At 47.6% G+C, this 23,054-nt stretch overlaps 1 protein-coding gene across 19 annotated transcripts in view; it reads left to right on the forward strand.

Moving 5' to 3' along the window:
• The window catches only part of PCBP3 (poly(rC) binding protein 3), a 216,165-nt gene that overhangs the window by 160,230 nt on the left and 32,881 nt on the right, over positions 1-23,054 (forward strand). For 18 of the 19 annotated variants that reach the window (XM_028503755.2, XM_028503716.2, XM_028503681.2 and 15 more), the window contains one exon: positions 22,743-22,897. The exons of the other annotated variant lie outside the window; for it this stretch is intronic. In XM_028503755.2, coding sequence (XP_028359556.1) covers positions 22,743-22,897 — 155 coding nt within the window. Of the gene's footprint in view, positions 1-22,742; positions 22,898-23,054 lie in introns of those variants that run through there. 19 annotated transcript variants of the gene reach the window in all.

The following is a 23,054-nucleotide window of genomic DNA, read 5'->3' on the forward strand; positions in this document are numbered from 1 at the left end:
CTGTCATTAAAACAACCCAACATGCTCCTGAGTGAGAGATGGGACCATCAGACAGAAGTCCTGGATGAGTGGGGAAATGGACTTGCAAGGAGATGGCTTTGGTTTGTTTTATTCTGTTTTGCTTGCATAAACTTGGTGTGTATTTAAATCAGTAGGAGGAATAGGCAGACTATTCAATGAATGGTATGGGGTCAGTTAGGTATCTATTAAAAAAAACACTTAATTTAGAACCTTCCCTCCCACCAAACACCAGTGTATGTGAGACAAAGTGATGAGCTCAAGGATTCATAGAAAACTTGTGTTGAGTTTTTAAAATAGCCTTTTTTGGGGTAGGGCACCCCCGGCAAAGCACGCATCCTGAAGGCAGCAGCCTGCGATGCTGCACCCTGCTCTTGATGGCACTGTTTGGGCCTAGAGCGAGGAGACCTGTCAGCTGGACAGCAGCAGCTTAGGGCACAGGTCCACAGTGCTGCAGACCCATAGGTACTATAGGGACATGGGTGCTGTGAGGACGTGGGTGCTGTGGGCACCATGGAAACCTCAGCCTACAGACATAAACCTGCAGTTCTAAGAAATGTTGAATGGGAGCAAACCAGGCATCCAAGATGGCAGCACCTGAAGGAAACCTGCTTAGGGGGCAGCAAGGTGTGCACGGGGCCTCGTGGCACAGCATCTATGCAGATCTCCCACACAGCTTGGGAATCTGCCTCACTGCACGTGTGTCCACAATGTTTGTAAGGGAGAAGGGGGACCCTCCGTGCACCTGTTAGGATGTGTGGGCTCTGTTTGGGCCTGGAAGTGAGAGGAGTATCTCACATGGAGACTTGTGAAGATGGCACATCCCGTGGCCCCATGCCAACACATACACGGCACAGACTTTGCTCCTCAGCCGATGCTCGTTGACAGGACAAGGGTCACCTCTGTGGCCCTGCTCCCACCATGGAGCCCCAGTCAGCAGGGCAGTCAGTAGTGCTAGAGAGGCTGACTCTGCCGCGCAGCATAGGTGGGTTTCAGGAATATTGTTCTGGGTGAAAGAAGCCAGGCAGGAAAGTGGCAACTGCACAAAGCAGATCAGCAGTCATAGGAACCGAGTGACAGCAGCAAGCAGCGCTGCGTGGGGCTGGCTGGGCTGCAGGACAGGCCACAGGCACTTCTCTCTGGGTACAGAATGTTCCACGTCATGAACTGATTATGTGGGTAAATGCGTATGTGAAAATCAACCTGCACACCTACGATCTGTGCATTTTTCTGCCTATAAATTAGACCTGAGTTTTAAAATCTAGTCACAGAACATGCATATACTGTGGTATCTGTGCAAAACAAGAAGATAGTGTGTGATCTGTTTGGAGAAAACGTTCCAGTGACATCAACTCCTGCTCTGGTAGGGTTGGAAGAAAATTCAGAATGGCTCTGTCCCTCTATCTGCATGTTTTTCAGAGCCTCTGGGGTCCTGTCTGCTTAGCTGCAAGGGGGCTGCTCATTCACCTAGCCAGAGCAGTTCTGCCTGCATTTGTTTTGCTTTTATTTTGTGCTTTGAACTTGTTTTAAAAGATTTTGTGGCTGTTATAATCAAATCTTTTAAAAGCCACTAATCTGGGTGACCAAGAAATGAATATTTTTTACTTTCTTAGTTTGAAATTGCCAAAGAACCTACAGAGTAGCATCTGGGGTGGACAGATGGTTTCAATAGGTGACACCCTGGGCTCTAGAGCTCCCTACCTCAGATTGGGCTGGGGTGCACAGGGAGAGAGCACAACAGGAATGCTGGCCTGTCCCCTGGCTACATATATAGTGCCTCCAGCACAGCTGCCTGGCCAGACTTCCAGAAGCACAGAGAGCCCATCTCCTGGCTGGGCTTTCCTGAGCATCGCCACTATCCCCATCCCCATCCTCACCCCCCATTTGCAGCCCCAGTTGGCAAAGACCTGGCCTATGGTGCTGAGGAACTGGAGAGGCATGCTGGGACACGGTGGCTAGCTCAGGAGGAAACCGGAGGAAGCCCAGGCAGCATGTCATCACTGGAGCCTGGACTGCTGCCTGGCCTGGTGGTGGAATGCTGGGATTGGCTATGGGCAGGTCAGTGGAAACCTGTCTTCTGATACATTTCAGGTCCTGCTGCAGCAAAGCCCTTGTTTACAGTAGGACTAAATCTGAGAATGTAGATCGCTGTCTGGTTGCCCTGTTGGCTTCGCCCGTGCAGCATTTCTGCCTTTGTGTCTTGTCCCGTGGCAGTACCGAGCTCCGCTGTCCACACACTGTCTGTATCTTCCTCCAACACACACGCAGATAAAAACAACCAAACCCATTACAAGTAAATTAAATGTGTTGGCTACTATACAGTTTTCAGATTAAGGGCCCATCAGCAGATTGAAATCAGGGGATTAAATCTTGTCAGGAGCACCAGACACCCCTGCCCCCGCCCTCTCCCGCAATAGCCCATGGACAGTGCAGTCACCGCTGCGGGAAGGTCATGGTTTCACTGGCCCCCAATCTCCTATGCTAAGGCTGCCCCACCCCTGGAAGCTGCCAGGACCCCTCAGGTGCCCAGGGGTCATCTCCAGCTTTCTCCTCTCTCCCCCAGAGAGAGTTTGGCAGAGAGGGGGAGGGGACAGCCAGAGGTCTGAGAATGTGCTTAGGGCCCCCTCCTATGAGACCCTCAGTTGGCTCCCCACAGGGTGGATTTCCCGAAGGGTGGGACCTGACTACACGTTCAAACCCCTTAGCACAGTACAGGGCACATGGGGATGGGCCCACCACTGCCCCCTTCAGGTCCCCTGGCTGTTCCCCTCCTGCTCTCAACTTCCCTCTCAGGACAGGGTCAGTGCATCCTCAGTGGACAGAACAGTTCACGCCCAGCCGGAAACACAGGCCAGAGCTTCTTGGGAGCGAGTTTTCCCAGCTGGGCCACAGGCTCGAACGTGTGTGTGCATTTCTAGAGCCCATGCCTAGGCTGCTGCCCCTGTGTCTGCACGCTGGGTCTTTGTGGATCTTCGTGGCTCAGCTCCATCCTTGGGCAGGGCCCAGAGCTGGTGCCCCCTTTTATCAAAGTCACTTTCAAATCAGGGGTGCCAGGCTCAATTTCCAACTCATGTTATTCTTAGTTTTTTACTCTGTTTTTTTTTTTTTTTTTTTTTTTTTGTAGCCTTTAGCCATATTTTAAACTTGATTTTTTTGTCTTTGGACTTTCTTATCTAAGTTGTTTTGTGTGGGTTTTGTTTCTGAAATTATTTTTAATTTTTAGCTCTCTGGTGCTGTGTCTACCTTCTTAACCTTTATAAATCTTGTCTACTTTTAACTACTTGAATCATTTATTTTTCTTGTATTGCTCTCATTTTTATTCTCCTTAGAGTTTTACTCACATTTGCTGTCTATTTCTTTTCCTTTTCTTCCTGAATTTTCTTTTCCTTCATTTGGAAAGATTATTAATGGTTTTAGTTTCTTTAGCACATACCTTTTTAAAAAATATATGTTATTTTTAGCCAACGCTATTTGACAGTGTTGTAATGATATTATTATTAAAACATTACAACACTGACAGAAATAAACTCATGTTAGCTTACTCCTCTGGCACAGCTAAGAGTATTTGTGATTTCGTCTGTGATGCTGCAGGAATCTTGTAAGAACATGAGCCTGTGCATCCAGGAGACTTGACAGCAGGCAACCAGGAGCTTGGGCTGGTGAAGTGGGGCTAATGATATGGTCCTCTCCTGTTTTACTGGGGCCCCACAAAGGCATAGGTGACCTACAGACTTGATGCCTCTGCCTTGGGCAGTTGCACAAGGGCTGGCCTGGGAGCAGTGTGTTTTGGCTGAAAGATCCTGGGCCCTGTGGTCACAGGCTGGACCACTAGGTCCCAGGCCCTTCTGTTGCACATGGCAAGGTAGAAAGTGAGGCTGGGGCCTGGGCCAGGCTGCCTAGGGCTGCTAGCATGTCCCCAACCCACAGCTCACTGCCTGCCAACAGCCCACCCTCTCAGTGACATGGACAAGCCACTCACTGCCTCTGGTCCCTGTGTCTAGTCTGCATACCATATGGTTGACTGTTCTGTTAAGTAGCATCACCACATCTCTGTGCCCATGGCACTGCTCTCATTCTGGAGGGTGACCCTGTGTCCTTTAGGAAAGAGCAGCCAGTCCTCTCGATAGGGAGAACCCCTGTGGCCCTGAGGTGCCCTGACTTGTGCACATCCTGTGAAGACACCCACCAAGGACAGGGCCCTGAGGCAGCAGCACAGTACTGGCCACTTCCTGGGAGGGCAGGTGCCTGTGACCAGGTCAGGCCTCTGCCTCCTGCACTCAGAGTCCCCTCAGGTGAGAAGACCCTCTGCTGCAGAGGTGACTGAGTGCAGGAGGGCAGGCCGAGAGCTTGCCTCACTCCTGCGCTCCAGGACAGTGCTGGGGATGTGCGTAGGTTCCCCGCCCCTGACCGGTCATAAGGCTGGGGCACTGTTGCCCTGATCAATCCCATGGGCCCAGACAGTAGCTGGCCTTCTTGTGGTCACTTCTTGTGTGCAGACCCTGGGCTCACTCCACTGCTCAGATCTCTGCGTCTGGTAAGAGGAAAGACATTTCCAGATAACATTTGCCGTTGGTCTGTGTTCCCTGCCAGGGAATGGAGGGGCTGTGATCTCAGCAGCACTGCACGTGGGGCTGGCTCAGGGTGCCCCAGGAGGAGGGGTTGAGATGTCTACTTGCGGTGCCACATTAGTCAGTGGGCAAATCAGTGCCAGAAAGTAATGAAGAGCTTTGTTCCTGTGGGGGCATGGCAGTGTGTGCCTCTAGTGACGTGTTCCTAACAGGAAGCAGTGCTCGGATCCTACGTGGCTGTGGGGAGTAGCCTCAGGCGAGGTCGGCCTCTGAACAGGGTCCACGTGGACCAGAGCACCCCTGTCCCAGCATTTTCCTTTGTAACTGGCTGGGCTTTATATTTCCTTAAAAATCTCATGTGCTCAACTAATCTTAGCCTCCTTTGCTTTTTGTGCTATAGCATGGCACCCTTTCTTTTACTTAACTAAAATACTTCCTGATTTTCACATTTCTTTTGGTATAAATTAACATCTGTGTCCCTTTGTTGTAATAAAAGCTCTATGCTCCACCCCCTTCCCCGTGTAAAAGAGTCGCAAGGACACAGACACAAAATCAATGTTTTGTTTTTTCAGGGGAGGGAGTAAACGATCTTTACCCTACGTAAGACATTTCTCCTTTCCCTATTTTATTTCATTTTATTATTGGTGGCTGTGAAGTTTTATTAAATGCTTTTCCAGCTGCTGTTGAGAATCAACACATGTATGTTCAGCCGGGATCTGAAACCTGCCCCTGGGCTGAGTCCTGGTCCCCCACCTCCCAGCTGTGACCCCTGGCCCTATGTTGGGGGTGAAGTGAGGACACACCTCCTTGCAGGACTGCAGCGAGGAGTGTACCTGGCACATGGTAAACATAATGTCAGCATTAGGTGTTGTTCATTGTTATTTGTATGGTTATTGAGTTTCTCCTTTCATTTACTCATGACGTGCACAGAATTCCTGATATTAATCATCCATGCATTCCAAGAATAAACCTCCTTTTGGCCTTATATTATTATCACTCTTTATACATGCTGATTCTGTTAGTGTTCGATCAGAATGTTAGAATTTCTGCTGCTCAGAAGCTGGATGTGCTGGGTCACAGTACAGACCTGTGGCCAACACAGGGGTGGGGCTGGTGTGAGAGTGTGAGCAGCAGCTGAGCCTTGCAGCACAGGCCGTGCACCCCAGGGCTTGGTGTGGGGATCCGTGTTGTGTTGTGTTGAGTGTCAGCCATCCTGGTGTCCAGCCTATGACTATAACCTGCATTTCCTTCATCACTGATGAGATTCGCTGCCTTCTGACGTACTCATCGGCCATTTGGGAGGTGGCTGGTCAAGGCTTTGCCCCCTTCTCTATAGGCACTCTATAAGTATTTTCTGACTAGGAGCCCTGAGTGATGAAGTGAAGTGAAAACATCTTTGAGCACTCTGTGGGCCCCCTTTTTCTCTTCTAATTGTGTCTGTTGACAAAGAGACCTTCACTGTAATGTGGTCCATTATATCAGTCTTTTTGGAACCACTGAGCTGTCATGTCTAAGTGGCCCGTCCTTGTCCTCATTTCATGTAGATAGTATCCTTGGGGTTTTCCTCATCTCAAGCCACAGTCCACCTGGAATTTATTTGGAGGTGGGGCCAATAAGGCAAGGTTTCCTTCTGTACCTGCTGACCCTGCTGACCAGTGCCGCTGATTGGAAAGACTGTCTTCTGCTTTCTCGCATTGTGTGTTCCTGTCCCTGAGTCTTGCCATGGCACTTCGGTTAGTCATCTGTTCCTGTGCCCCGTCACACAGACTGGACTGCCCACACTTTCTGCCAAATAGGGGTTCTCACTTGGTCCTTTCTTTCAGGACTGTCTTGCCTACACTTGGCCTGATCAATTTTTCACATACATTTTAAAATCAGCTTGTCTGTTGGAGTGAATCTTCAGATCAGTTTAGGGAGAATTGACGAATTATCGAGTGTTTGAGTTCATGATTATAATGCATCTCTCTAATTCTAAGTCTTTAATTTCTCCTACTAGTGTTTTATAGATTTCTACATAGAGATTTTATATACATTTTCTTAGAATTATCCCAACTCTGATTTTTTAGTAGGTTCTTATAAATTGAAATTTTTTTAAAAATTGTATTTTTTAGGTTTGCTTGTATAGAGAGGTATTGTTCTAGTCACCCAGTGCAACCCATCCCTTCCTATAATTATTTGTAGATTTTTCTGAATCATATGTGCCCAGTCTTGTCATCTGTACCTGTCTTGCTGGTCTGTCTCTGTGTCATGGGGGCACTCACCTGCCAAGGGCCTGCCAAGGCCCTGAAATTCAGGAAGCACAGACCCAGAGTGGAGTGTGTGTGTCCCTGCATGAGAGGTTACAGGAGCATTTGGGGCACCTGTCCCTGGGCAGCCCCCTTCCCCATTGTGCTGCATATCTGGCCCACTGTGACATCTGTGTGGCCCACACAGACACCTTTGTAAATCGGGTCAGGCCCTGACCTTGTACAGCCATGGGCTCAGCATGGTTTTGTTCCTGCTGTTGCTCTTACCGCTGGTGTCCACCGAGCTGCACTGAGCCCTGTTGCAGAACGTCAGAAAGCTCAGGTTGTTCATTGACTGGGGCCTGCACAGTGCCAAATCGGGCAGGCCGCACACATCTGCCATCCCGACTCTCTGGCCACCACTTGCCCACACCTACCTTCTTTTCTCCGTATGGCCTCAGATGTCTGCCAGCAATGGCCTGGGCAGTGCCTTCAGTCCATGATGGAGGTAGGAGGGAGGGGTGTGCAGTGCTTCCCAGTACAGGAGAAGCATGGAGACTGTTCCCCAGCCTTTCCCACTCAGTGTCTCATTGACTCTGATGCCATAAGCAGCTCTCCCTTCCTTCCTTCCTTCCAGAAGAGGGACTTTTGGACCCCTGACCTACCTGGAGCACATGTTTGAGGGCTGAAGTAGGGATGGTGAGTTTTCACCCTTTGGAATTGCCAGCTGTCCCAGGCTGCAGTCTGATTTTTCCACCAAACTCAGAGCCACTTGAGGGTGGTGGCACCTTTATCCAGTGACTAGTGCCAGGCTCCTGGTAATAACTGAGTGTTTTAGTCAAATGTCTCTGCTGTGGCTGGCCTCCCACTGTGGCCAGAAGGTCCGTGGGAAGATAGACTGTGCACATGCTGTGTGCGGGTGCAGGGCACATGAGCTAGTCACCGCAGGGGCAGGCAGGGATGGCAGAACCAGGACCAGACCCAGGTCTAGAGGGGCCTGCCCTGTCTCCACAGCAGAGACACTGTTATTCACCTTGAACACATGGTTGAAATACCTGAAATGTCTGTTAGAGACACTCTGAGGCAGGTCACACCTTGGACCCTGCGCACTTTCTCAGAGCTAGGACTGGCGGAAGCCCACACCTTGCCAGAAAGAGAAAATCTCCACACCACTACTGATACAAGGCCAGCATGCCATGGCCTCTACACGGGAAGGAAGGGGGGCAGGCCACTGACTCCCCAGCCCCATCACATTTGTCTGTGTGAATGCAAGTGACAAACCAGCAGGCTGTACAGAATGCTTGCTGAAGTCAGGTTGTGTAAACCCTGACTGTCTTTCCAGTGCTAACCATGCCTGGCAAGATCATTACAGGACAGAACTCCCCTCCCCTCCGTGGCCCCAAGGACACAATCTGCATTGTGAGTCTCTTAAGGAGCAGAAAGCAGCTAATAAGCTCTGTCGGTTTCTGCTATACTGGCTCCTGCAGCCTGATGGGGCACTGAGCTGTTAAACACAATAAATCAAGTCTGTGCTCGTTCCCTGAGGTTCTGATCATAGCCACCTCCCCTGACAGCTGAGGCCCAGATACAGCCCTGGACAAAGCACAGCTGATGGGAGCCCTGACTGGCACTCAATGCAGCCATGTGGGCTTTGGGTGGCAGTTTGCTGGCAGGACCTCTGCTCCCTTCTCTGGGCAAGAAATCTCATGTTGCAGAGGACAGGTGAGTGCATTTGCTATGAGTGTGATGCTGTTGTAAATCCCAGACACCTTAAACTACTTCTACTTTAATATCCAAATCTACTTGCTGCTCCCACCCCCAGAAAAAGCCTTAAAACTTGGAAGTTACATGCCACTTTCAACCGTGAGACTCTTTCCTTCAATTCTGCAACAAATACTGTCATTGGTCTTTATATTTGACTAGCATGAAAATATGTAGAGTTTACCTATCTGGAGGTCAGGAGTATGAGATCTGGAACCAGCTGGTTGTTGCTCAGTTCACAGCCCTGCTTTCTCATATGTAAATGGAGATGACCATGGCCCTCCTGCCTTAGGACAGAGGGGTGAGCCTATGTAACAGCACCTGGGACATGGGCACCATTTACTGCTCCTACTGCTGTTACAGCTATGCAGCTTATAATGACAGTATTTTACTAGAATTCTGTTGATTCCTTTGTAAAAACAAAAAAGAATGGTTGGAAAATTTATTTTATCAGCATTTCACTTAATATGGGTTATAAATAGATTTTGCCATTTTAATCATTATAAAAGATCAGTGTGGTTTTGGTTCTGGTCAAAATGGAGCAAGCTACCCCTATAAACTAACATCATACTTAATGGTGGAAGACTAATGCTTTATTCCTAAAATCATTAACAAGACAATGGTGTCTGCTTTCACTACTCCTGTTGGACAGCATGTTGTAAATTCTAGCCAGTTCAATATGACAAGAAAAGGAAATAAAAGGTAGATGGATTTGGAAGGAGGAAATAAGCCTGTCTGTGTTCACAAATAAAATGATTACCTACATCAAAAATCCCATTAAGGCTACTAAAACCTCCTAGCACTAATAAGCAAGTTCGCTTGTTTAAGAATGAGAGGTCAACATACAAAGATCAATAATATTCTATATGCTATCAATGAATAGTCAGAAACCAGAATTCAAAACACATCACCATTTATAGGAATTCCAAAAGTGGTATACTTGCTATACATCTAAAAAAGTATGCACAGAATTTGTATGCTGAAAACAACAGAACACTAATGACAGAAAACAGGAAGACTTAAATAAGAGACATCCTGTTTCCATAGATTGGGCCACTCAACATAGTAAAGATGCTAATTCTTCCCAAATAGATCTATAAGTTTAATGCTATTCCTATCAAAATCCTAGCAGGGGTCATTGTAGATATAAACAAGATGACTTTAAAATTTACATGAAAACACATAGGAACTAGCTATTCCAAGAGAATTTTGAAAAGAGTAAAGTTAGAGTAATTTTAAGGCACTGTGACACTGTAGTAACAGAGACATTGTGTATTGGTGCATAGACAAGCACATACATAGATGAAACAGAACAGAGCCCAGGATTCACCCATGCAAGTATGGACAACTGATTTTTGACAGAGGTAATAAAGCAGTTTAATACAGAAAGGACAGTCTTTTCAAGAAATGTTGAAATAGTTGGCTACCTCTATACAAAAAATAACCCCCCCCAAAAAACCCTCTTGATTTAAACTTCATGCCTTGTACAAAAATTAACTCAAAATGGATCAAATGTCTAAATGTAAAGTGTAAAACAATAAGCTATTTAATAGGAAACCAGGAGAAAGGGTTAGGAACACCCATAAAGATTTTTAAACGAAAGCCGTAAAAGATAAAACTGAGAAGTTGCACTTGGTCACAAAAACATTTGATCAGTGAAAGACCCTGTTAAGATCTGAAAGGACAAACCAGAGATTCCAACAAGGGATGTGCCCCTGATCTGTAGAGAACTTCTTAAATTCCACAGTGAGAAAACAAACACTCCAGTTAGAAAATGGACATAAGACTTGTCCAAACAGGACAAGTGGAGGGAAATAGCACATGAATAGGTGTAACATCCTTCCCTGTTAGGGGAAGACAAACTAAACCACTGCCAGATCTGACTGTCATCTGTCAACATGGCTACAGTGGCAACACTGACAGTCCCAAGTACTGACACAGACGCAGAGCTCCCAGGACTGTCTGTCCTGGTGGGAATAGAAAATGGTGTGGCTGCTTGGACACACAGTTTGACAGTTTTTTATAAAGTTGAACATATACTTAATATACTATCCAGTGATCACAATCATGGGTATTTATCACAGAAAAATGAAAACATGTTTATACAAAGCCATGCACACTGTTGTTCTTAGCTGCTTCATTTGTAATTGACAAAAACTGGAATTGACCCAGGTGTCCTTCCTGGTAACTGGACATACAACTTGTGGTACAATCATGTAGTGGAATGCTACTGGGCAGCAAAGAGGAACAAGTCTCTGTTATGTCCAACAACTTGGCAGCTCTAAAGAACATTATTATGTGGAGTGAAAAAAGGCTACTTTGAAATAATTACATTTGTTTGATTCAATTTATGTAAAGTTCTAGTCATGACAAAAGTATAGTAAAGCAGAACAGATCAGTGGTTGCCTGGGGTTTGGGTTCGGGAGAATGAGTGACCACAAAGGGAGAGCATACAGGAGTCTCCCTGGTGATCCTGCTTGTGCAGGTGGGTAGGCAAATCTGTACATGTGATACAGTCCCGTATGTGACAGACAGACAAACAAACGAGGGGTATAGAAAGACTGGGGCAGTTTATTAATAGAGTCTTACCCACATCCGGCACTGGTTTTGATAAAGTCCTACAGTTATGTTGAGTAGAAGCTGGTAAGGGTACCCAGAAACTGTATGATTTCTGCAATTTCTCATGGAGCTAAAATTATTTCAAAGTTGTGCACATACCTATATACACATGCATTAGAGTTGATAATTATTAAATCTGAAAATATACAAAAGTAGATTATGTAAATAGACCAATGAAAAGTGAGAGATAAAAGTGAGTGAGTGAGTTAAGAGGGATAAACAGTAATGGAAAAATACAATAAAATTTTTAAAAAATAAATAATTTTTTAAAAGTGAGAAAATATCAGAGTGGATAAAAAAAGCAAGATCAATCTCTGTGCGGTCAACAAGACACCAATGTGAAATACAATACTATTGGCAAGTTAAAAGTTAAAGGGCAGAGATGAACACTGGTCAAAAGCATGTCAGATGAAGTAGGCTTTAGGACAGGGAAAATGACCAGGGATAAGGAAGGGCATTGCATAATTAGAAAACAATCAGTTCACCAAGTGGACATATCAGTCTGAGATGTGCATATATATCAAATAACAGAGTCTCAAAATATACGTAACAAAAACCGATAGAATAGAAAGAAAAGAACAAATTCACAATTATAGTTAGAAGTTTCAGCTCTGCTCTCTCGGTAACTGATGGACCAAGAAGACAGAGTCAGGACGGAGAAGTACTGAACAGAATAGCCCACCAGGTAGAGTCTATAGGTCGCCCACCAACAACAGAAGAGCACAACATAGCCTTCATGTGCACACAGGATATTGGCCAAGGTAGGACATATTCTGTGCAAAAGAATGAAAGCCTAAAGAGTTTAAAATGATTGAAATAATAAAAAGTATGTTTTCTGTCCAGTGTAGAATTAAACTAGAAATCAATAACCAAAGATAACTAGAAAATTTCCAAATACTTGAAAATTAAAACAGGCACCTCTAAATAATGTGCTGGTCAAAGAGGAACTTTCAAAGAAAATTAGTAAATATTTTGAACTCATATACATGCATTTGTAAGATGCAAATAAATCAATGCCCCTAGTGAAATTTATAGTTCTAAGTACTAACATAAGGAAAGGTCTCCAAACAATCTAAGCTTCCACCATAAAAAAACGAAAAGAAAAAAAGTAGAGGGAGGAAATAATAAAGTAACAGAAACCAGTGAAACTGAAAATGAACTGTAAGCCTCTTTAAATGGCATCACCTCAAATACAGACAGACAAACACAGTCCCGTATCCTGAGAATTTAGAAGGTATGACAGTTCTTTGTTTTGTTCCGGGGGGGTGGGGGGTGGGACTTGTTTGTTTGTATTTTTATTTTTTATTTTTTGGTATTTTTCTACACCCTTTTATTGGCCTTAATAAGACGCGTGTTTCCTCCGCCCTCTACTGGGAACTGGTGGAATTGCAAATTACTCTGAGCCTGGGATGGAGAGGAAGGTCATCTAGCTTGGATGTGCAAACAGGTCCCATTTTCCTCAGAAGGCCTAGGGGTCTCCAGCTCTTCCTGGCTAGCTGGGCAGCCTGCTGCCCCAGCTGAGTGTGTCCCCCAGGCACCCCCTCCCACTCTAGCACACAGAAGCCCCCAGCAAACCCTCAGTGACCAAGTGAGTGAATAAGGAGAAGAGAAATGGAAATGTTATCTCGGAGAAAAGGAAATATAATCTTGGCTGTTTCATGAGTGTAAAAGTCACTAAGTTCTGATTCAGAATGGCCTGTGAAACTGTGGAAACGGAGTTCGGTGCTCATTGTATGTACTCACCCAACCTTTAAATCTGTACTGGATTCGCTCCTGCTCTCCTGTAGGCCTGGAGCTGTGCTAGGAACTGGGCATTCAGTGTTGAATGAAGGAGATAAGCATGTATGCTGCCCCAGCGCAATAGGGCCAGAGCTGTGGAGGAGGACGGGGCCCACGAAAGATGGGACACTGGCAGTTAGGGAGTGTAGGTAGAGGCCCGGCAGGGACTGTCCTCAGCAGAAGGCCTCAGGCAGCAGGCTGGAAGGGAGGCCAGTGGAGCTGGGTAGGGTTCTGCAGGGTTGGTGGGGGATGGTACCCATAGGCCTGGGGGCAGCGCTCTGTCAGGAAAGGAGCCTGGCTTGAATTACAGAGGCAATGGGAAGATGCCCAAGGGTGTCAGCGAGGGGAGGACAGCCTGATTTGAGGTCCTGAAAGGTCACTGGTGATAAAAGGCAAGATGTATCTCTGTAAGTTCCAATACAAGAGCTGATGGCCACAGAGTGTGACTGTAGAGAGGCTGTGTCCTCTGAGAACAGCAACTAGGGCCATCAGGCACCGGGCATGCACTTCTCTGCCTGCCCTGGAGGGAGTGGGTGCAGAGTCTCAGAGCCTCCCTGGTACATGCAAGACCCACCTTGCAAGGACTGGCCTTGGCCTAGTACTTACAGGGAGGACTAGAAGTCCTTTTCTCTTGTGTTTGTGATGTTTGGAGTCACCATCACATTGTCCCTACAAACTGGGACAAAACGACACAGGCTTGTACAATCTTCAGAGTAATGGGTAACCTCTCTATGCATCCCCAAACATCCTGCCTACACCCATGGCCCCTGAGCTGTGCAGAGTGGCTAGTGTCACACAATGTACTCTCACCAGGCCAGCCCTGTGCGAAGACTGTACACATCTCCAAGTACTGCTGGGCCCCAGAATGATCTGTATCTTCCTGGACAGTCTGAACCCAAGTTGTTTGTAGAGGTTCTCAAGGGACATGTCTGCCACAGCCCCTGCATGCCCAGTACCAATACATACTGAAGTAGGTGCCGGGGAAACATCCACGTGCAAGAATGTGTGAGTGTGCATGTGCAAGTAGGTGAGTGGGTGGACAAGTTAGTGGCTGAGTGAGCACTTGTGAGTGCATGTGTGAATAGTTGAATGTGTGCATGTGCAGGTGGGTATGTGTGCTAAAGTAGGTAATGTGTGGGTGGGTGTGAGTGTATGCACGTGTAAGTGGGGAGTACGTGTGCCAGTGAGTATGTGGGTGTCAGTGGGTGTTTGAGTGTGCATGCATAAGTGGGTGAGTGTGAGGGCTGAGTCTGAGTGAGTGCATATATGAGTTTGCATGTATGCAAATGGGTGTGAATGGGTGCTTGTTTAAGTGCACATATGTGAATGGGTGAGTAGGGATGGTTGTGATTTTATATATGAGTGTGCAAATGAGGTGAACATGTGTGAGTGGGTGAGTGCGAGTGGGTGGTGTATAGGTGGGTGGGTGTATATGTGCTTGGGTGAGCGTGAATGGGTGAGTACATATGTGAGTGGGTGCTTGAATGTGCATGTGTGAGTGGGTGAGTGAGTGGCTGCATGAGTGAGTGGATTAGTGTGTAAGCGTGTGAGTGTGTGAGTGTATATATGTGTGAGTGGGTGCATGTGTGAATGGATGAGTGGATAAGTAGATGTGTGGGTGGTAGGCTGGTGAAGGAAGGAGATAGGCCCTCTGACTTAGCATCAAAGCCAGGAACTTGGTCTAAATGCTCCCCCTAGGAGGAGCTGGTGATTTTTTATCTCTGATATTAATTTTTTATGACTTCATACAGTGTCTAGATGTCCAGTGTCCAGCTGGTTATTTTGTTCAGTTATCAGAGGAAATATTTGGTCCCCTTAATCTGTCGTGAATTGAGAGTTATCTGGTACAATCTCAATTCATAGCAGCTGCTTTCAAATAAATGTATTTGAGGTAACTATATTCACATGCAGTTGTAAGGAATAATACAGCTTCCCTCAGTCGTAACATGTAGAATACAACAGTGGGAATATTAGAACCAGGAAGTTGACACCAATACAGATAAGACACAGAACATTCCATCCCCACAGGGTCTCCATGCTGCCCTTTCATAGCCACAAGCATTTTGTTCTTGCCCACACCCCCTCCCCAGCCCCTGGCAACCACTAATCTGTTCTCTGTTTCTAGAATTTTTTCACTTAAAGAATGTTACATAAGTGGAATTACACAGTTTGTAACCTTTGGGGATTGACTTTTTCTCTTGGCCTAATTCTCTGGAGATTCACCCTGGTTGTTAAGTACATAAATAGTTTGTTCCATTTTATGGCCAAGTGGTGTTCCATTATAAAAACATCTCCCCTTCTCTGCCCTGGGCCATGTGGCCACAAGTCTCCCTGTCTCCCCACATCCTCACTTCCCACAGTCTGCAGTCCCTCTCCATGAGCTCACTGCCCCCTGCCAGTTTCTTTTTCAAGGAGGAAAGCAGGCCTGAATGCCAGGTCACTTGGTTAGGTGGTTGTTGGTTCCTGTTAATGGCAGCCTATGGAATTCCTAATAGGTAGAGTGGGGGAAAATCTGGGGTGGGAATTAGGATCAATGGTTCCCTCGTGCAGCTTCACTCAAGAGGAATCAGAACAACCTCAAAATGCTGCTCCCAGGGCCACCTGGGTCTCCTGGATCATGCCCTAAGGGGCAGCATACCCCATCCAGGTAACTCCAATGCATAGGCCTTCCTTCTCTGTCATGGCAGGTTGGTCATGTGAGCACAGGGGTACAAGGTGGGCACCAGGTCACCAGGTGAGCACTGAGGTATAAGGTGGGCATTGGGCCCCCAGGTAGGCACTGGGCCACAAGGAGAGGCACTGGATTTCCAGGTGAGTACTGCACTACCAGGTGAGGCACTGGGCCACAAGATAGGCACTGGACCACCAAGTGAGCACTAGGGTTTAAGGTGGGGCAGGGCCTCCTTTCCCAAAGTGGAATCTCACAGCTGCACCGCCCTCCTAGGACAGGATGCCTGCGTGACTGCTGCCCTGGAAGCAGTTCTGGAAAGTAAGGGTGACAGTCCTTCTCAGAGCTTCCCCCAGGAGCCCTCAAAGTCCCCAAGTGCTACTGCCTGAGGACTCATCCTGGCCTATGACTCACTCCCAGATGGCTTTACATTGCGGGGAGGGAGGTTTCTCCTATGACAGCCCTGCACTACGGGCCCTCTTCCTGTTCTGTCTCCTGTCACTGTTATAATGATTTTTTGACAGGCCTGTCCTGTTTATCCCTGCCTATAGGACAGCACACTGCCTGCAGCTTAATAATTGCCAAGGAAATACTTTTCAAATTGACAAAGTTACTAATTACCAATTGCCTATGAGGCAAATTTCAATCTGCTTCTTGCCTTTATGTGTTCCTGAAGGAAGGAGCTGGGGTGAGAGCAGCCAGTGCAGGCTCAGGCCCTGGTCTTTGATACCTGACTCCTGTGCCTCAGCAGGACTGCCTGTGCCACACTGGGATGGGCTGTGTCACAGTAGGGCTGGCCATGCCACATCCAGGTGGGCTGTGCCACATCGAGGCAGGCTATGTGGTTCCACTGAGCCTCCCGGGAGGGGCCATCAGCAAGCATTCTCAGGTGTCTTCCACCTACAAATGTCTGCTCGGCAACAGAAGTTTCCTGTGCAGTGACTTGCACCCTCCTGCTGCCTCCTAACTTCAGTTTCAGCCCTTTCACAGAACCACCCATTGAAGCTGACTCCTTAAATCTGTCACTAGTTTTAAGTGAAATTTAAACGAATGTGTTTTACATATGGGGAAAGAAAGAATGTATATATGTGTTGATTACAAAGTGTGCATGTCAAATCACCCTTGTATGTTTGCTTCCTAAATGTACCTTTGTGAGTCTTCTTCATCTCTGGAACCAGAGTGGTGGTGGAGTTGGGAGAGGCAGAGTGTGGGCAGAAAAGCTCCAAGTGGCTTTGGGGCCAGCTCCCAAGTGCTGCTAGGGACAGCAGCAGATATCAGTGCCTTCTGTTTTGTTTCCTTTGACTGGAGTAGAATTATTAAGTCACATAAAGCCTGGGGTATCTTTAGAAATTGTAAAGATTTTTCTCCCCACCTCTCTCTTGATTCATTTGCAAAGACATGGCCCAGATAGGAACAGGAGTCTGAGTGCCTGGCTCCCTGAAGACCTAGTTCAGAGGGGCTCCTCCAGCCACAGACTGGCTTGCAGAAGGGCCACAGAGCAGAAAATCTGGTCATTATCACAGGCAGACTCAGCACTCCCAACAGGCAGCATGGGAATGTGGGCCATCTGCTCACCCCAGTGTCACATCAACCCCTCCCCTTAACTTCCCAGTGCCCCACAGCCATCCTTTCCCTCTCCCTTTCTAAATGCTACTCTTGGAAAGGATTTGCAGTGTTGTGAAGCGAGCCAGCTCTCCCTTTAAGTCACTCTGTGATTTTGAATAGTCCATACCTTAGTCTCCCTGCTGTGTGCTTATGGCATTACTTTGAAATAGCTACAAATATTTGTTGCTTTAAGTGCTCCTTGGCCTTAAGGGCGCAGGTGTGGGAAGAACATTTAAATATGTGGAGAATTCATCTAGACACAGAATTACAATCTCACAAAACCTGCCTCTATTCCCACTAATTCTCTCCAGCCTGGCATTAGAGGGCAAATCTTGGAAAACCAGGGGGGGAAGCCCTTACAAGTAGATGTACCATCTGAAGGCTACTGCTGCTCTGCCTGGGGGACTTGAGACCAGTTTCCACCAGTGGATACTGTGGCTCTGGAAATGCTCAACACAGGAAACCAGGGGATTTAGATCATCTCATTATAGGTCAAACTGAACTGAATAAGGGTACTGTGTCTGCCATTGCACTGCAGCCATTTGCCAGCCCACGGGATTGGAAAGAGCAGTGGGCTTGAAGAAGCGACTCAGTTGTGAGAGTGCTGGTGTGCTGCCCCTGGAAGACCAGGTCAGAGCCGAGTACTGCTGAGTACTTGCTCTATGACCCATAGCAAAAGAGCCCTTGTCAAAGTTGTCAGTGGCCTGTGCTCTCCCATTTGGGTGTTTGCTTTCTAGACCTAGACTCAGAAATGATGACAACATTTTGAAATCATTATTATAACTAAACATTTGGAGATGTGGAAAATAGAGGAAAAAAAGAACCCAGACCGATTCCTAGAGGTGAGAACTGCAGTGTGAAATAAACAGTATACTGGGTGGGAGGAGCCACAGCTAAGCGTCACATAGCAAATGTTAGTAAGCTTAGAGACAGAGAGGGAAAAGGTAGGAAAAAATGAACAGAGCATCAGGGAGCTGTGACACGACTGCAGGGAGCCAATGTATGTGCGTTTGGAGGCCCTGAAAATGGGGGAGTGGCGGGGGCAGAACATATATTTGAAAAAGCAATGGCTGCAATTTTCCAAATTTGATGAAAACTATAAGGCACATGTCCACGAAGCTCACGGAAGCCCCAAGCACAAAAAATCATGAGAAAACCATAACAGGGCACATCATAATTAAATTGCTCAAAGCCAGTGATTAAGAGAAGAACTCTTATGCTAGGGAAAAAACACGTGACACGTAGAGGAGCAGAGGTGAGACCCGGTGGACTCCTCTCTGGGGACGAGATGAGTGAGGAGATGAGGACAGCACCCCTTCAGGACTGAAAGAAAAACGCTGTTGACCTGGAATTCTCTGCCAGGTGAAATGGCCATCAAAACTGAAGATGAAAAAAAGATATTTCAGACAAATATAAGCTGAGAGAATTCATCACCAAAACGGTGATGCACTTCGGCAGTGCACCATTTTGCACTGCCACATATACTAAGGGAAGTGCTTCAGGTAGAGGAAGAATGGCAGCAGGTGGACATCCAGATCCCCGTAAGGGGTGAAGAATGGGTAAGAATGAGATTTCTTGTTATCCAAATCCCTTTAGAAGATCACTGTTTAAACTAAAAATAGTAATGTACTGTAGGGCCTATGACATAGGTAGAACTTAAGCGTGTGACAGCAACAGTGCCAGTGAGAGCATAAGCGGGAGCAGACTGCTGCGAGGTTCTTTGATGGCAGTTGACCGCCTGGGACCTGCAGCACTCCATGTAAAGTGTCCGAGACCACTGGACATTGTCCTGTAATAAGTTAAACCCTAAAGCAACCACTGTGATAACAAAACAAAGAATTGTAACAAGTGGACAAAGGAGGTAAACTGGCATCATAAAATGCATGCATGTAATCCAAAAGATGGCAGAGAAAATAAACAATAGAGATGGGGAACAAGGAATAGACAGTAAAAATAGACAAGAAATAGAATGATCAGTTTAAACTGCATATCAGCAACCACTGCAAATGGTCTAAATGGCCCATTAAAAGGCAGAGGTTATCAAATAAGATTAAAAAAAACAAAAGCAGGCCTAAATTTATGCTGCCTACAAGAAACTCAAATACATAGACACAAAGAAGTTCAAAGACGAAGAAGATAAATCATACTAACACTAACCAAAAGAAAGCTGGCGAGAGGAGTCTGCCAGTTTTTGGAACACCCTTCTGACTTTTTTGGGTGACTGTGAACACAGGAGTCTGGTTGCTGCTTCCCCTGGATTCTTCCACTTGCTCCTCTGAATTCCTGGGCAGCGGCGGCCCCTAAAGTGATAGCAAGGCCCTGGGCACTCTTCAGGTTGCCCGGGATGAGCAGGTGTCCTGGGGTCTGGCAGGACAACCAGAGGATGACCCACACCCATTGAGAGGCCCACTGTCCTGGAGAAGTCACTTGCCCCATGCCACTCTCCGCTCGCCAGCTGGCACAGGGTGAATTCTTCAGGGTCAAGGGTACTGTGTCACAGGTGACCTTAACCACCTCCCTGGGCTGTTTCTTGTTCCCACCAGTCTGCAGAGAGCTCTGTGACACGCACTCTTTGTGTGATGAAGGCAGGCACTGGCCTCTGCAGCAGCTCGCTGGCCAGTGTGACTGATGGTAGTTGACAGCCTGGAGCCTGCAGCACCCCTGGCACTCGCTGACCTACTTTCTCCACCATGGGCTGGAAACATTTACATAACAGAAGGCCACAGGGCCCTGCTGTCCCCCTGACACAGGAGGAGGTGTTTCTAATGAAAGTGAAGCAGGCTCCCCAACCTGGCACCTGGCAATCCAGTGTATGGGTGCTGGGAATTCGGCCTTCCACAACCTGGAGTCAAAAGGGCTTGCTGCAGGGTACCTCTGTAGGATGGGGCACTCATATCTGGTGCCACACCAGTCCCTGGAGCTAGAGCCCGTTTCCTTTCCAAGGTCTTTCCTCCAAGGGCCCGGGTGCACAGAGCCTTTCACCAAAACTCTGGGGGACAGCAGTGCTCTCTGTGTCTGTGCTCCTCCGTCTGCAGCCAGCAGCCACATGAGGCTCTTTACTCAACACTTCAATGTGGCTGGTGAACTTTTTGCATTAAATATAAATAGCCCCATGTAGCTAGTGGCTGCTGTGCTGGACACTGAGGATAGAGGACATTCATATGGGAGGATGATTTTTAAAATTCTCGTGCTGTGTGTTATACCTTCATGTTAAAATCCTTGCTATTTAAATGTTCTAATTGCGAATAATTAGAACTAATAATTGGAGTGTGTTGAAGCTGCCTATAAGTACATTTTTAAATGTAAGTGCTTATTATTGCAGAAATGCATTAGTAGCTGTCAATTTTGCCCATGCCTGTCAACCACCCGTGACTGCTCTTTGTAGGTGTCTGTTACTCATCACATAAGTGATGGATGTGCTTTGATTCTGTGCTTTATTTTTTTTCCTTTTAGCATATTTTTTAGCAGAAATATTTTGATGAAGAAAAAACAACTTTTGCCCCCCCCCCCCCCAAAAAAAGCCCTATAAGGTTAGAGGAAAAGCTTGCCTTTTTAACCTGTAATCTCTCCGATATGTGGACAGAGCCTCTCATCTTTACAAGTTACATCATAGGGCCAACGTCCAGACAGCCCAGCAGGTGCGTGAGGGACGCATGCAGGTTTCACAGGACTTTTGTTCCTGAAGGATTTAGGCAGCAGCACAGGCAATGTGACATTGTCATTATCGAAGGGACTAAACGTGGGGTAGTATGTGAGGAGCTCCTCCAGAGCCAGCCCTTGGTTCCTCTAGGGCTTCCAAAGCCTCATCCGTCATTGTCCTCACACACTCATGTATGCACTTGGGCAGGCTGTGGCTCCTGGAGGCCTGCCATGCTGCCATGCGTGGTTGGTGAGGGCCTCTCCTAGGCCTAGACCCGCACCGTAGGTCATTCAGAATCTTCCCCTAGCCAGCCCTTCCTCCCTTTCTGACCAATAAAGACACTCTGCTGTCAGATCCCTATGGCCCCCATCCCCTGCTCCCCTGCCTACCTACCCACCCATTCTCTCCAAAACCAGTGGGTCCCCTGCTCCCATTGGGGCCACTTGTGTCCTCGTTTCTCCTCCTTTCTGTGGGTCCCCTGTGACCCTTCTGTACCCATGTGTCCCCTTACCTGTTCATCATGCAATATCCCTGTACACACTCCTCACCTTCCGACATCCTGCCATGTTCCTTTGTGTACCCAGGCAGGTGGCTCTCCAGCGCCCACACCTTTTATGCACTGCACAGACAGGAGCCCAGACTGCCTGTTCCAACTCCAAGAAAGGCTACACAAACACCACTCACATATACCCCTGCCCTCAGAGTGAGGTAGCAACTCCCAGCCCTAGAGTCAGGGTCATGTGTACCCTAACCACCTCCCAATATCTGGGCTGTGCATGCCCGGTTCTCCTAGACCTCTCCTTGTCTGATCTGAGAGTCCCCTCCACACTGTCCACTCCAGCCCTCAACTGACCTTGCTCAAATCCTCACAGGTGCCCATCTTGGTTTCGTGTGGCCACTCCATACACCAGGGTGGGGGGTAACCTGTCCTCAGAATCCAGCCCAGAAGAGGACCTGGATCCTCCCCAAGAATGGGGCTGCAGTCAGGACCCCCATGCAGACGTGGGTGGGGGGCTCAGGTCACTGCTTGGACATTGTCCTCCATGCTTCATCCATTCAGGCCAAGTCCAGAGGACCTGAGCTGCAGCACACAGCCTGGGGGCACCTTGCTCTCCTCCCTCCAGTCCTGGAAGCTCACTGCCCACAATCACTCCTCGCCTGTAACTCACAAAGTAGAGCCTTCACATTGCCTTCACTAAGCTCTGAGCCAGCTGTCTGCAGAAAGTAAACTGCAAACAGACCAATGAAATGGAGGTGCAAAGCATTTTCTGGAAATTTATAAAGGGGGGTGCTCGGCTCTGCAGCAGTTTAGTTGATAGAGACTAAATCCACTTCTGAAGTGAGGATTACCAAGGTATCTGTACTCTGTATGTCAAGAGCACAGCAGTATCTGGAATTTCCTGATTTTTAAGGGTAAAGGGAGTCAAAGCAGGAGTGTGGGGTTCCTGGAACCAATGTGAGAGGAATGGGCAGCATTAAACTCATAGCACCTTGGGCACTCACGGGGTACACATGAGGGCCCCAGGGCTTACCGGGTGACCCTGCCCCCCTCCGGAAGCTAAGAGAGCTGTTTCTTTGTTACAGAGGTGAAAACTGAGGCTAGAGGGCTTGATGACCTGTGCTCGTCCTATAGTTACTGAGCAGTGGGGCTGGATCCGTCCCTGAAGGGCTTTCCTGAGGCCTGTCCCCCCACTGCTCTGTACCCCAGGCCCTAGCAGGTCATTCCATGAATGCTGAGGAAGGCTTTTCCTGAGCCTCTGCCTCTAGTCAGCAGCCTCCTACTCCCCCAGAGGCCAGGACATTCCCCCAGTGCTTTGGCCATTGGTGTTCTCAGCAGCATCTGTGCCTTCTCTTTCCAGGTGACACCATCTGGGCCCCATCTATCCTTCCTCACGGCACCCTTGGCACCTTAACCTACCACCCCCAGCCACATTTTGGGAGAAAGATGGAATCCAAGGTCTCAGAAGGTGGCCTGAATGTGACCCTGACAATCCGCCTGCTAATGCATGGAAAGGTACAGAAGCACAAGCCCTGCCTGTGTCACTCCCTTAAGAAGACATCAGACAAGCTGGGAGGAAGGGAGGTCCTGCCTGCTGCTGGGGACTCTGTTTTGTATTATGCATTCTAAAATTTTAAGTAATCTCAGATGTACAGAGCAGGAGCAGTCCAGC

This window comes from Phyllostomus discolor, chromosome 2 (assembly GCF_004126475.2).
Source record: "Phyllostomus discolor isolate MPI-MPIP mPhyDis1 chromosome 2, mPhyDis1.pri.v3, whole genome shotgun sequence".
In the NCBI taxonomy this organism is placed as follows: Eukaryota; Metazoa; Chordata; class Mammalia; order Chiroptera; family Phyllostomidae; genus Phyllostomus; species Phyllostomus discolor.